This window comes from Desmodus rotundus, chromosome 2, assembly GCF_022682495.2.
Source record: "Desmodus rotundus isolate HL8 chromosome 2, HLdesRot8A.1, whole genome shotgun sequence".
NCBI lineage: Eukaryota > Metazoa > Chordata > Mammalia > Chiroptera > Phyllostomidae > Desmodus > Desmodus rotundus.
This window is the reverse complement of record NC_071388.1, coordinates 164,396,465-164,410,396: the sequence shown is the minus strand read 5'-3', so window position 1 is coordinate 164,410,396 and position 13,932 is coordinate 164,396,465. Positions and strand designations below refer to the sequence as shown.

The 13,932-nt window shown below is 41.5% G+C and overlaps 1 protein-coding gene across 7 annotated transcripts in view; it reads right to left on the bottom strand.

Annotated features, from left to right (window-relative positions):
- Positions 1–13,932, bottom strand: part of OSBPL6 (oxysterol binding protein like 6) — a 197,019-nt gene that overhangs the window by 14,499 nt on the left and 168,588 nt on the right. For all 7 annotated transcript variants that reach the window (XM_045196285.3, XM_024561508.4, XM_045196286.3 and 4 more), the window contains 4 exons: positions 11,658–11,765; positions 9,938–10,075; positions 1,350–1,437; positions 580–833 (listed from right to left, as the gene is read on the bottom strand). In XM_045196285.3, the coding sequence (XP_045052220.1) occupies positions 580–833; positions 1,350–1,437; positions 9,938–10,075; positions 11,658–11,765 (588 nt within the window). The remainder of the gene's footprint in view (positions 1–579; positions 834–1,349; positions 1,438–9,937; positions 10,076–11,657; positions 11,766–13,932) is intronic.

Here is a 13,932-nt window from a genome sequence, read left to right as displayed (position 1 = left end):
TGAGTGATAAAGGTAAGTGTAAATGAGGTTAATCTCTCACAGAAACCAGCAGGCAATTGAGGCCAAGTATTTTTCATTTACCCACTCAATTTCCTGAGTATCACAAGTTCAAAGTTTCTGAAACCCAGTCATAGGTTATATCATTCGCACATTCTTAGTGCCGTGTGCAGAAGGGCTGTGGCTGCTGCTGCTTTCCTGAGGGAAAGTCAAGTTTTCAACAGTCATGTGGAATAGAGGCCAGGGCAGAGCACAACCCGGAGGTCACGCTGTCCGACCTAAGTTCCTAGGCAAATGGGCTCTCTTAGCCTTCAGGAAAAGTTAACAAAGCAAGGCTAGGCATGTCTTCAACCTCTAAGAAGAGCGATACCTTTACATCCTGACTGCAGAAACACCCTGAACCAAGCATAAGTCATAAAGTGTGTATCTTGTAGTGGACTCGATGCAAAAGGACCAATTCCTCCCTTACCTATGCAGGGAAAATGTTACACAAAAACCAACTGTGCCATCATAATGAAGTCTGCCTTAGCCCAGGCCTAGGGCTGACAAATCCCCGCAGAGCACCGCCCTGTTATGTAGTACCATGCGCTCATAGGGATCGTCGGTTTCCGAAGCCTTGTCCAGAAGCTCACTGTACTCCATTTCCTCGCAGAGATGCTGCAGAGTGTTGAGTGGCTCATTCAGCTCCACAGGCATAGAGACTTTAGACAGGTCTTTACCAATGTTGTTCCTCAAGATATTCCACAGGTTAATGTTGCTGGTGTCAGGACAGGGGGCTGGCAGGCATGTTCGACGTCCATTTCGGAAGGCCCCTCCTGTAAGCTCCCCATTCAAGACTGAAGGCAGGAGAAAGACAAGCAGCACAATGAAAGATACTCTGCTTCTCTGATTTCATAAAACCCAGGAGGGAAATTACCCTTTCAAATAATTCTGATTGTGATATATTTCTTCAATCTTTATTATACTCCCTCAAGAATGAATGGAATTATTTCAATACAAGGTTGTTAATAAATGCATGTAATATTAGCATACAGTTTTTCAAATAGGGTGTTAAATATACTAAAATATCCAAGAAAAAGCAAAATGAGTTTGGGGAGGAAGTAAAAGAAAAAACAAGTTATATTTTAAAAACTAAGTATTTTCAATAAGGACCCAAACTTTTGGGTTAAGCAAGCAATAAAACCTTTCACAAGTATTTACCTCAACAGATTATACAAATACAAAATCTATTGCACAATCAGGTGCAAAAGGACCAATCGGTGAAGGGGGGAAGTGATTATTCATTGAAACACCAGCTTTGTTTGTAATTTGGCATGGAGATAGAACAACCTGGAAGCTCAAAGGATGCATACTTTGCCGAGAAATGTTGTCTGCAACACTGGTGTTGTCTTCAGAGATATTATCACTCACATCACTGATGTAAGACTCATCGTCTGAAGCCTAAGGAAGGAAAGAACACAGAAAGGATCACAATTCTTGCTCAGCATTAAATGTTCATAAAACTGATTAAACACAAGGTGTTGCTCAACTGAACAGCAGAGGTCATAGTGGGAAGTGCATCTGACACGTGTGCAATGCACACCTGAGGGTTTCCTGTGAGCCAGAATGCAGAACTGCTCAGCGTAAGTAGCTCCCTGTCTTAGGTGGGGTGGCAGGCTGGAACTATTTCAGTACAACGCAGAAAGAATGTACAAAAGAGGAGGCCCTGTGGCTTTCCCTAGAGGAATCAGAAGAGGCTGCCCAGAGGAAATAATATTTGAAGTGGGTGTTGGAAAAGTTGCCGGGAGGAGGCAAAGTACAGGAAGAAGAGAGAGTATGGTAAGGCAAGGACCACAAGAGAAACATTTATTGTAGGCATGTGAAGAAGTTGAGTGGCTGTGACAGGGGGGAGAACAAGAAGAGGGTCAAACTGGGACGGGCTTTTCATGTCAACACAAAGGTTCACATATAGTCTTGTGAGTTATTCAATGCAAGGGAATGATAGAGTCATAAGACACTTGACTCAGGAAGACACTTGACAGCTTTCAGGAAGACACTTGACAGCTTTCCCTTAGGAGGCCAGAGAGCAGGACATTGCATAGATCCGGGAAGAAATACGGACAGCTTAGACTAACGCGGCCACCACGATGGTCCGCAGATAAGGCTGCTCTAGGAGCCACGCTTGAAGTGTGATGAACGAAATTTGTCAGATATTTGGGGGTGAAGAAGGAAGATTTAGAGACAAGGAGAAGTCAAAAATTAAGCCACTGTACATGAGAAATACATGAAACTAAAATGAAACCAAATTTTGCATGAGAAAAAAATTAAGGAGCGATATATGTGTTCAGGGGAATTAGAAATGGAGCAGATAAGAAAACAGGGCAGTAGAGCCATTCAGAGGAATGGGGAAAACCACTGCAGGCAGGAAAGCTGTTGCTACTTATTTACTTTCTTCAAAATGGAAACAGTGCTGTATTTTTTCTGCATATAAAACCAAAACGTTTTCAGTCCTTCTCTCAGGGAGACAAAATACACTGGTTCCTAGGGCCCCATCCCACAGAGGCAGCAAGGCAGGAAGATCAGAAACTGGTGCAGCAAGGGGGAATGAGGGCCCAGCCTCAGCTCATACACAGAGCTGCCTCAGCCCCAAGCAGGAAAGAGCTGACCCTCTTACACAGATTGGCCCCTGCCTTGAAACAGACAGCTGGTTCAGCAGAAACCATACATTATTGGAAATAAGGTGGGACAGACCAAGACGGGTAGTGCAGGGGCAGGGGAACACACCCACAATTTTCTCAGAAGACTGAACAGCACTTCCTCGGGGAGACCCAGGGGTCCCACCCTCCTGACCACAATAGAAGCCCCCTCTACAGGCAGGTGAAGGTGCTGACAGAAGTTGGATGACCCACCCCTGGAGCTCGAGCTAGTAAAAAGCCAGAGGCAGCTCCAGAAGAAGACAGAAGGCAAACACCAAACTCCGCTGAGATGAATTCCACCTCTTTCTTCTTCAGAATTTGTGTTATTTTTTTCTCCTGCATAGTCTTTTAACATTTTTCTTTTTCTTCAATTGTATTCCAACTAGTTCACAATTTTGTCTTTTATTTATATTTTTAATTGTATTTTTGTTTTAAATCTCACATGGTATCCTTCTCTTGTCTTACTTCATTTTGCCTTCTTCCTGACCTTTCTTATTTTCACTTTAAATTATATTTTCCCCCTTTCAACACCTTGTTCCTATTCCTTATTCTTACTATTTCTCCTCCCTCTATCCTCTCAAAATCATTTTTCTTTCCTTTATATCAGCTCACATTCTTTTTTCCTTTCTTACAATATCCTTATTTTCCTTCTACCTTTATTAATCGCTGCTTGTTTGGTGTGGAAACTGCAGTTATTGCTGTTTTTCCTCAATTTTATTCCTATTTGTTCACTACTTTTTAAATTCAAATCTCATAGATTACTCTCCCCCTGTCTTACTCCATTTTGCCTTCCTCCTGCACTTGCTTATATGAGTTTGGAATTTTATTTTTTCTCTTTCTTTGCCTGGATTCTATTCCTTACTCTTATTATTTCTTCTCCCTCTATCTTCTCAAAATCATTTTTCTTTACTGTAAACATCTCATATTCTCTTTTCTCTTTCTGTTAATATTCTTATTCTCTTTTCACCTTTATTAATCTTTGCTTGTCTGTCATTATTGATCCTGTTGTTTTTCTTTGATTGTGTTCCTATTGGTTCACTATTTTTTAAAATTTTATTACACGCCTCATATTATACCCTTCCCTTTTCTTACTCCATTTTGCCATCACCCTTCCTGTTTTTACTTATGTTTTAAATTTTATTTTCTCCCTTTCTTTGCCTTGATCCTATTCCCTACTCTTATTATTTCTCCTCCCTTATCCATCTCAAAGATCCTATGCACCCCAACATTCTCAGAAGCCTTATTTACAATAGTCAAGTGCTAGAAACAGCCTAAGTGACCATCAGTAGATGAGTGGATCAAAAAACTGTGGTACATCTACACAATGGAATACTACACAGCAGAAAGAAAGAAGGAGCTCCTAACTTTCACAACAGCATGGATGGATTTGGAGACTCTTATGCTAAGTGAAATAAGCCAGTCAGTGAAAGACAAATATTGTATGACCTCATTTATAACTGGAAACTAATGAACAAAATAAACTAACGAGAGAAATATAACCAGACATGTGGAAAAATAGAATAGACTGGTATCTGTAGGAGGAGAGGAGGGAGAGAGAGAATGGCGGAAGGAAGGGGAAAGGACTAGTCTAAGAACATGTATGAATGACCCATTGGACATGGACAACTGAGAGGGGACTGATTGTGGGCAAGAGAGGTGGGCTGGGTAGAGGGGGGCAAAGGGAAACAAATCGGGACAAGTGAAATAGAATAAACAATACAAAAATAATATTTAGAATTTCTGTGCATTACATGATTCTCATACTTGATTTTTAAAAATTGTAAATATTAAATAAAGTATTGATTTTCTTTTTGTTGGTTTACATGCCTATTTTTGAGAAGATTTATTTCTTGTACACCCTGGATATCTTCTAATCTTACATGTAAGCATGTCATAATCAACACACACATCACACATCATGGCTCCTCCAGGGCCCTGCCTGGGGTACCAGCAATTGATCCTGTGAGAGAAAGTGGTGTCCGGGGGGTCCAGCATCACGGCCCAGACTCTCCCACGGAGCCAAAGATGTGCCAGTTATTTATTTTTAATCAGCTGGTAATCACTGCACTTAGAGGGAGCTGCAGAAGCCACAAGAGCAGACACAGTCCTGCATCACCCAGAATGACCACTTAGCAAGGAGCTTGAGTTTCGTCCAATATAGTACATTTCTGTATTTGTTCTTTTAAATTAAGATGGACATGGACAATGGTGATGGGAATAATGGGAAAGTGAGGGGGTGGGCTAGGTGGAGGGGGCACTGAAGGGGAAAAACATTCTTATTGTAAAATATTAGAAGTTACACGAGGGTAAACAGATTTTATGAAAATCACCTATAATCCCAGCATCTAAAAGAAACCACTTGTAACATTTGGTGAGTGTTACCTCCAATTTCAAAATGCCAATACAAACACATTGATACATGAAAAAAGGGTCAGTTTACATATTATTGGATAATGCTCTGAATATATTCTAATAAATATAGCCCAGTGTCTTTATTTGGCCTGACAACATACCTCATTAGGTAGTTATGACACAATGAATTGAAGCAGCATTTAAGCTGTTTCCAAACTTTTATTACTATAGACAATACTTGGATGAACACCCCTGTAACACATTTCTGTGAGGCTGTCCGGCAATTGCTTTCACAGTTAGTATTTCTGGAGGTGCCACTGCTGGATCAAATGGGTCACTTTTAGGCTTTAGTCCTATGTTGCCAAACTGCTTTCCTGAACGACTGTACCCCTTTGTCCCACCAGCAGACCAGGAGAGCATCCGTCTCCCCACGCCCAGGTCAACAGAGTGCATTAGCGACCTTTTAGCATCCATCTACCTGTCGTAAATAGAGATCTCTCTTTAAAGTTTAGATTTCATCTTTTGTTAATTTTTCTTGTATTTCACACATTTTTCAGTTTGCCATATAGCTTGTATTTTTTATTAGTTGGCAATTTATTTTTTAACGTTATTTGTGCCAATTTGTTTTGCCATGTAAAAGTTTCAAATTTGTATGTAATAAAAACAGTAAGTCTTTGACCTTAAGGTTTCTGGATTTATTGCTGACATTTTAAAATCAGAGTCGGGAAAAGCTCAGACACTTAGGAAGACAGAGTGATGAGCAGAATAACTGCATGGAGTAATGGCAGTTTTACTGCTGCACACTGGGCAAGTCTATAAAGACAGCCGACTGAGAATGACGTCTTTTTCTGATTCGTGGTTTCCCACCGCAGCTGGCTTCAGCTCCGTTCCCATTGGCGGCAACAGAGATGAAGCTTCAACCACCAGGCTCATGAAAACCACCTTCTCATGCCTGATAGAAAAACAGTAAAGGAAACTCTTCCACGTGGTTTCTCTGAAAAACAGCTAATGGCACACACAATTATGTCAGAGGAGACCAATGACTGCCCAAATCAAATTCATGCTGCATGCCTGTTTACTGCTTGAATGTTTGTCAAGAAAACATGTTTTTCTTACAAAAAGCTACGAATAGTCTGTTCCTCTTCAATTTCTAATCTTCCTCAAACTCATAGGTGATGGAAATGGTCCAATATCCACATCCATGAAGAACGGTCCATGTAGACTGTAAAAGAATTCTACCACAACATTGGGTCCCGAGTAAGATCTACGCCATGACATGTGTGAGCAGTAGCTCAGGCCGGCAGTCTGGTCCACTCACATTCTGTCTGTCTGTCTGCCTGTCTGTCTATCTATCTATCTAGCAAGTTAAGGCTTTGCAGTATTATAATAGAACTGTAAATATATACTCATTTTCTTCTCCATGGTCAAAAAGTCCTAGGGCCAAATATTTCTCTTTAGGGGCTTAGAGATTCAAAAGAGTTCAGAAGATATTTCTTCTAAATGCAGCCAGGCATGTAGCATTGCAAAACTGAGTAAAAGCAGAGGCAAGGAGTAGATCTTTCTGGAATCAAGAGCATTTTTTAAGAAAAGAGGTCCAACTTCATTAAGTGAGGTGCCCTGGTAGATAGCACATAAATGTCTCTCTCAGCTATGGAAAATGTCAATGTGACACAGCTAATGGTCAGATGCTTCTCAGATTAAGCATGTGTTACGGCGCTTGAAGCATTCCTTCCTTCCTTCAGTTAGCAAATGCTTGTGGACTACCTGCTCTGGGCTCACCAGACTGTTCTAGGGCTGGGAACACAGTGGGGAAACCTACTCCTTGTGAAAGTTACATTCTGGGGGGGGACGACACACAGCAAACAAGTGAAATATCTGAAACAGACATTTGTTAAACAGCGGTAAGCATTAAGGAAACAAAATAAGGCAAGAAGAGGGATATGGACGGTCAGGGAGAGGAAGAAATGGTGGCTCTGAACTGCAGGGAGGGCAGCTGGATGGGCTCCTCTGACAGTGACTTTTGAGTAGAGGATTAAAGCGAGTGAGGGATTTGCCCACGTGGCTCTTGGGGAGATGTTTCGGCCAGGGTAGGAGGCAAGTGCAGAGGCCCGACCTCCTTCGGCAGCTGTACTGAGAATACGGCAGCTGTACTGAGAATACGCAGCTTGGTCCTACCCTGAAGCTGCCGCTAGGAGTCCCACCTGGAACTAAGCTAGCCTGGTGGGCTTGCCAAGTCTGCTGGCCTGAAGACTTGAGGAGCCTTCTAGGGGGACCTCATCACAAGGGTACTCAGAGACTCGGCAGGTGGGGTTGACTCACAGTTTTAGCCCAAGGGCAGGATGACTCAGACCATCCTGGTGCCTGTCTCTTGGGTTTATCTCCTGGTCTAGCCTCTTCAAACACTTACGACTGAGTGCTGTGATAAAGGAAGAAGTTTTAAGTAAAAGGTTATTTTACGAAAACCTGTAAGATACAGGCACAGGGAAGAGGTGGGGGTGCAGTTTTTTCCAGTGTGGCTCAGAGGACACAGGAATCAACAACGCCAGGAATCAACAACTGCTCTGCAAGCACAGAGGCTGCAAGAGGCTGCCTCTGAGAGTGGAGATCTGTGTAGACGGGACTTTGACAGCTGAGGGGTTTAGATTGTTACCCTAAGGACACTGGGGACTAGAACATGATCAGATTTGCATTTTAGAAAGATTAACCACGCTGCCCAGTGAAAAATGCATTAGAGGGGCAAGAAGGGAGGCAGGAAAACCAGTCATGGGGATCGACAGCTCAACCTGAGTGGGGAGATGATGGAGGGCTGACCCGGAGCAGTGGCTATGCGGCTGTAGGAGAGGTTGTAGGCGACAAGTTACAGAACCTGATGATGACTCAACGTAGGCAGAGGAGTGAAGCAAAATACCCAGGCATGTGATGTGAACACTTGGGGAGAAGAGCGCTCAGATAAGAAATCTGAGAAGCACAGGTACATTTGTGTTTCTCCTTGGTGTGTGCGTGTGTAAGGGGTTTATTGATTCATCTTTTTCAACACGCTGAATTAGAGGTTCTGTAGAGCACCCAGGTGGCAATGTCTCTCTGCCATCTGGGTATGTGGGTTCTGGGCCGACTCTTGCTCTCTCTTCAGACCTGCTCTCTCTTTGAGCTTTAGGCTTGGATAGTCATCTGCTGGCCAGATAACACCACTGAGAAATCTGGTAAACTCGCAATGTCTCAAAGTGAACACATCGACGTGCCCATCTCTCCTCTACTTCTCTGTCCCTCCCCTGGCCATTAGGTTCACTCTTCCCCTGGGGGTGGCACCACCAAAATGCTTGGACTCGCGCAATAACCTGCTGCACGTCCTCTTTGTTTCTGTGTTGCCAGTGTCTGGTGCAAGGGGCAACTGGACTCCCAGTTGGGTATGCCCCAGAACTTGGAAATGAAAATAAGGTTGCTTTCTAAGAGATGAGTCACCACATGGGGGGGCAGAGCCCAGATAATGCAGAGTCAAGTTTGATGGTAATCTGATTGAAGAAGGATGAAGGATGGGTCAGCAATGGGAGCTCAGAAAAGGAGGAGTCAGAAAAGAAACCGTCTCCAGCATGGTGGTCCTGGGGTGCAGAGACTGGCGTACATACACAAATACCCCACCCACGTGGCAGAGCACTCCGATAACGGAGACAAAAGGCTGAAGCTATTATATCCTGGCCCTCCTCGCCTCGAGTTTCCTTAACTGACTTCTCCTACTCCCATTCCTTCCTTGCTCGCCAAACAACCTCCTGACTACAATTAGGCTTCCCATGCAGGTTTGCCTTCAGGGAAAGAGACACTAATTACCAAGCATGATTATTTTGTCTATCTGATAGCATCAATTATCATTATGAATAATTAAAGGAGTACTCTGGCTTGTGAATGGGAGCCTGTGACTCTGTTAACGCATGACTAGGGGTTGGAGAGTCAGATGCAGGCTTGGTGTGGTAACAATTTAGTGCCTGATGCAGGAATTCTATTTTACCTTTCCTCTGTTATGAAAGTGACATATGTGTTTATTATTTCTTTCTCTTTTCCACTTATGTTTCTAAAATCACTCATAATTCCAAACATCCAAAAACAACCACACCAATTGTCAGGATGTTTCTTTCCAACCTATTTTCTGTGCCTATAAAAATAACATTCAGCGACTATTTTGTTTCCTTTTTGTCCAAATGCAGTACAAATTTGCAATCTCAAATGACAAAATTTCTATTAACTGTGCAGGAAGAGCTTTGGCGGCTTCTTTCATTTAAAAAAAAAAAGCAGCCTACTTTTTTTTTTTGACCGAATTTCAGTAAACAAATACATTTCTGCAATCTGACCAAATAAGAGATTCCTTGTTTCCAAGACCTTGCCAAGACTCATAAGCATGAAAAGTGATCCAATGAAGCTTTTATGATAGGCAGTGGTAACCTAAGAATTATAATTACCCAACTAGATATGCTAGACATTATCCTTCAAATTCATGTGCCTGGCAAAGATACACACACACACACACACACACATATATTATATAATAAACACACACTGATGAGTGTGTGCACACACCCCCAAGCATGAATGATTTTCAAATTCTCTCATTCTTGCTACATTTATTATCTAGTCTCCTTCTACAAAAGACTCTGTCATCCACTATTTTGTTACCCTGAAATATGAATTGTACAGGAGAATCAGAATAAATGCTTGATTTTTTCCTATTATTCATCAAATTCAAGAGTCATCAGTTGATGTTCAGAAGTGCTAGGTGCGCAGTAAATGGGAACCAACATAGTTTGCATGCTTTTGGCTTTGTCACAATTTGGCTATCGGATGCTGACGTTATAAAAAGTTCTTACTTCCCTTAAACCCAGCTCACAGTCAGAAGCAGCTGAGGTTGACCCGTCAAGGAAGCTTACCTCATTCTCGGACGAGCTTGCAGAGAGGAGCACCTCTTGGGCATCAAAGAACTCAGAGACGGACTCTGACATGGAGAGGCGGCTCTCATTTGCGACTTGCTGTGACAGAGGGAGACTGACGTGGATTTGCTCACCAGCCTACAGGAGAGAGGAGCGTGAGCATATGGCGTAGTCATTATTGGTGCAAAGAACAGCTATTTGTTCAAACTAGACCATGACGTGCTGGCCAGATTTCTCAAGAATTTCACACCATATGTTAAAAGAGTTGTGACCACAAGTAACATTCACTTGCAACTCAGTAATGACAACTGCATAAATTTTCTTCCAGTGCATCTAAAGCATCTAAACGGCAGTTAAACCTTGTTTCAAACTCTATTTTTTGTTCAGTAAGTGATAAACATAGGTCTCCAGGAAGCTATTTCAGTTTTAATATGAAAAATATGTAAGAGAACTACAACATATATATTTTAGTACACATTTCAGGTTGAAAAAAGATTCAGACCAAGACCGTTAACTAATATTTGAATGACAAAGTTTTAGAAATACTTCTAGATCCCGGGCAGCTGAGTGAGCATGACCGTCATCAGAGATCAAGGGACCCAGACAGGGGAACGGGCAGAGGGTGGGCAGCTCGAGTCACAGGGAAGCTGCCTTAGATGGTCGATCTAAGCAGTTAGATGGTAGAACAATTGCACCTGTAGGTTTCTAGGAAAATGTGTTTTTGGTTCAAATATGACCTCAGTATTACTTCAAACTCTCATCTTGCTCTATGTAGCACTCTATTTAAAGCTCTAATATTGCTGTTGAAAAGTGTTAATTCTCATGGTGACAAAATAATAATTTTATAAAGGGTTATAAACAAATTATACACTTATCTTCAGCCCAAATATGGAATGTTCTCCTATCCTCTTACCATTTCTTCAAAAATTCTTCTGCAAAATGGAAAAACAACAGCACCTACCTCAGAGGGTCGCTGGGAGTGCCAGATAAGATAACTGCATGTTAAGGGGGTTAGCACAACACCCATCATGTAATAAGCATTAACGTGACACATGTTAGCTATTAATTATCATCATCAGCAGTGGTAGCTGTAGCCGCACCATTATTATTGTCTTAGATAGGTCAGATGACTCCTTATATAGGACTTTTATTTTTTTAATTTTTATTTATTTATTTTAGACAGAGGGGAAGGGAGGGAGAAAGAGAGGGAGAGAAACATCAATGTGTGGTTGCCTCTGGTGCGCCCCCTACCGGGGACCTGAGCTGGCCTGCAACCCAGGCATGTGCCCTGACTGGGAATTGAACCAGCAACCCTTTGGTTTGCAGGCTCGTGCTCAATCCACTGAGCTACACCATCCGGGTAGGACTTGTAAAATAAACTTTAAGAAAACTTTTATTTAGCATTTTCTCAGCTAAATGCTCATAATATGAACATTTCAAAGGAAGACTGAGACAGACATCGAAAATTCACAAGCTGGTGTATACGTAAACTAAATATTCAGTGGCATCTGGTGAACACAGGAATAGATAAAAATAGACCCTGATCACCAAGAAGAAATGATATCAAGCTCCTATACACCCTTTACTCCAAAGTACACTGAGCAGTCTGCAACAGAAATATTTATGCCGGGAATCTGATTAACGGTGAAGGAACAAAAATATACAGTAGATTTAGATGCTATAAAATAAGTAGTCTACATCTATTAAAAATGAGTCTTACCTCATCAGGGCTAGGAATAATATTTACACTGACAACCTGATCACAAATAATAGATTCTGAATGTATTCTGCTCAACCGACTCCTTAGTTCAGCATTCTGGTTGAGTGCCTTAAAATAACAAAAACCGCAGATGTAACTTCAAGTTAATAAGCAAGCATAAAACAGAACAAGAACACAGGTACATTTTAGACAACAAAGACTATGATGTTCTTAGTTGTAACTTTTGGAATCATCATAAGCCATAGAGAATGAGCTAAAATTTTAAAAGGAATATTTTATTAGTAATATATATGCAGTGGTAGAAAGAAGTTGTTACACAGCACAAAAGCGTGTGGAAATAACTCCAACTCTGACAGCCCCAAGGACGGAAGGTTTGAGCAAACAACGGAGCATGCAACGCCCATTTCTGTGCACCTTCCTGGCGGCTCCTCCTTTTGCCTCGATCATACGCACTGTTTCTGAAGTTTGCTACAGCCAATGAGCTCTGTGGTGTAGCGCTCTCAGGCAGTGCTCAGGACCACATTTATTACTTCCCTTCCTGCAACTCAACTACTTTCTCTGTAATGATAGCAAGGAAGCCTTTGGAACACTGAGGAATACAGGTGTTTTCAATGAAATGATGCTATTAGTGGTAAGTATCATAGAAGAGCCCAGGCAGTGGCAGGAACAATGCATGGAAGGCACCCAAGGAGCCTGAACAGGGATGAAACAAGGAAAAAGGAGGCACATCACCAGCCACCGCATCAGCCAATGAGCAAGAAAAGCTATGGTGAGTTGTCAGCAATAACATTGGTCTACTAGTGGCACGTAGGAAAAGGCGCAGGGTCTCTGCCTAGATTCTTCGCCAGGCAGGTTCTATGCTTATACTTACTACTTGCTTTTGTTAGTGAACTTGGACTCTCCACATGGTATGCCCATTTCCCCAACGTCTCATGTCCTTCATACACATTCAATTCTAATATACCCAAGAAACACACAATTCCTTTCCCATCTATAAAAGAAGTTACCCTCTTGAAGATGTGAGCCAGAATCAATTGCCTCAATCCCCATCTCTCTGGCTATGAACTATATCATTCACCCACCCGGGCAGATAAGGGGTGAGAATGTGCCTTGGACTGGGCGAGACTTTGGCATACACACTTTACTGAGGGGACCTGCGAGTTCTGGGAAGGCGACATGGAGGGAAGCCTGAGGGCTGCAGAAGGACATAAAACACAGGGCTAGACAGAATCATCAGAGACTTAAACCCTTCGGGTAAAAGCCAAACTGGTTCAAAGGGAGTGAGAAAATGAGTATGGAAACTGTCCAAGTTAGAGCAACCAAGAATCAAATCCTGGATATCTCTTTAAATTCACCTGTTTTTTTTCCAATTAAAAAAAATATATACTATTTTAGTATATTTAGTAAATGCAGAAAGTAGGAAAATATTTTTTAAAATTCATACCTGACTACTCAATCAATCAAGCATTGATAGCTTGGTAATCTTTTTTTTGCTATGCATTTTTCACATTATTTAATAGGTACATACTTCACATGCTATGTCTATCACTTATTCTTTGCACATAAACATTTATTTTATGTTACAAACACTTCAAAAATATGATTTTACTTTTTAAATCCTCACCAGAGGATACACTTGTTATTATTATTATTATTTTGAGATAGAGAGAGAGAGAGACATTGATTGGTTGCCTCTTGTACGCACAACCTTTTGGTGTACAGGAAGATGCTCCCACTGACTGAGTCAGGGCACAAATATGATTTTAAGACTCACTAAGTCAGTGGTTATTTCCTAGTATTGGGCACTTCGGCTGCTACTGAGTTTTACTAGCATAAATAAAGCTGCCGTGAATATTTAAGTGCATAATGGTTTTCTACATTCAGTATTACTTCCTTGTACTACATATATCAACCATGGATCAAAGGACCAAAGAATAAAATCTCTTTCAGGCTTTAATAAATATTGCCAAATTATGTCCAAAATGATATTAATTTGAATTTACTGTATAGCTAAAAAAAGATGTAAAAGATTCTATGAAGTATATCTTTGTACAGAACAAATCTGGCCAAGTTTCAGGGAACTGTTGAATTCAAGAACAACTATCTATGGAGCTTTTATCCCAACACTGAATACTTATTTGGGTTATGTGAAAGCTGTAGTAGGAAGGATGGAAAATATGATTGGGGCTTTAATTATGCTACTCTATACATTAAGCCAAATTTTTGCTTACGTCCCCATGCACACCACATTTCATTAATTCTAAGATGCACATTT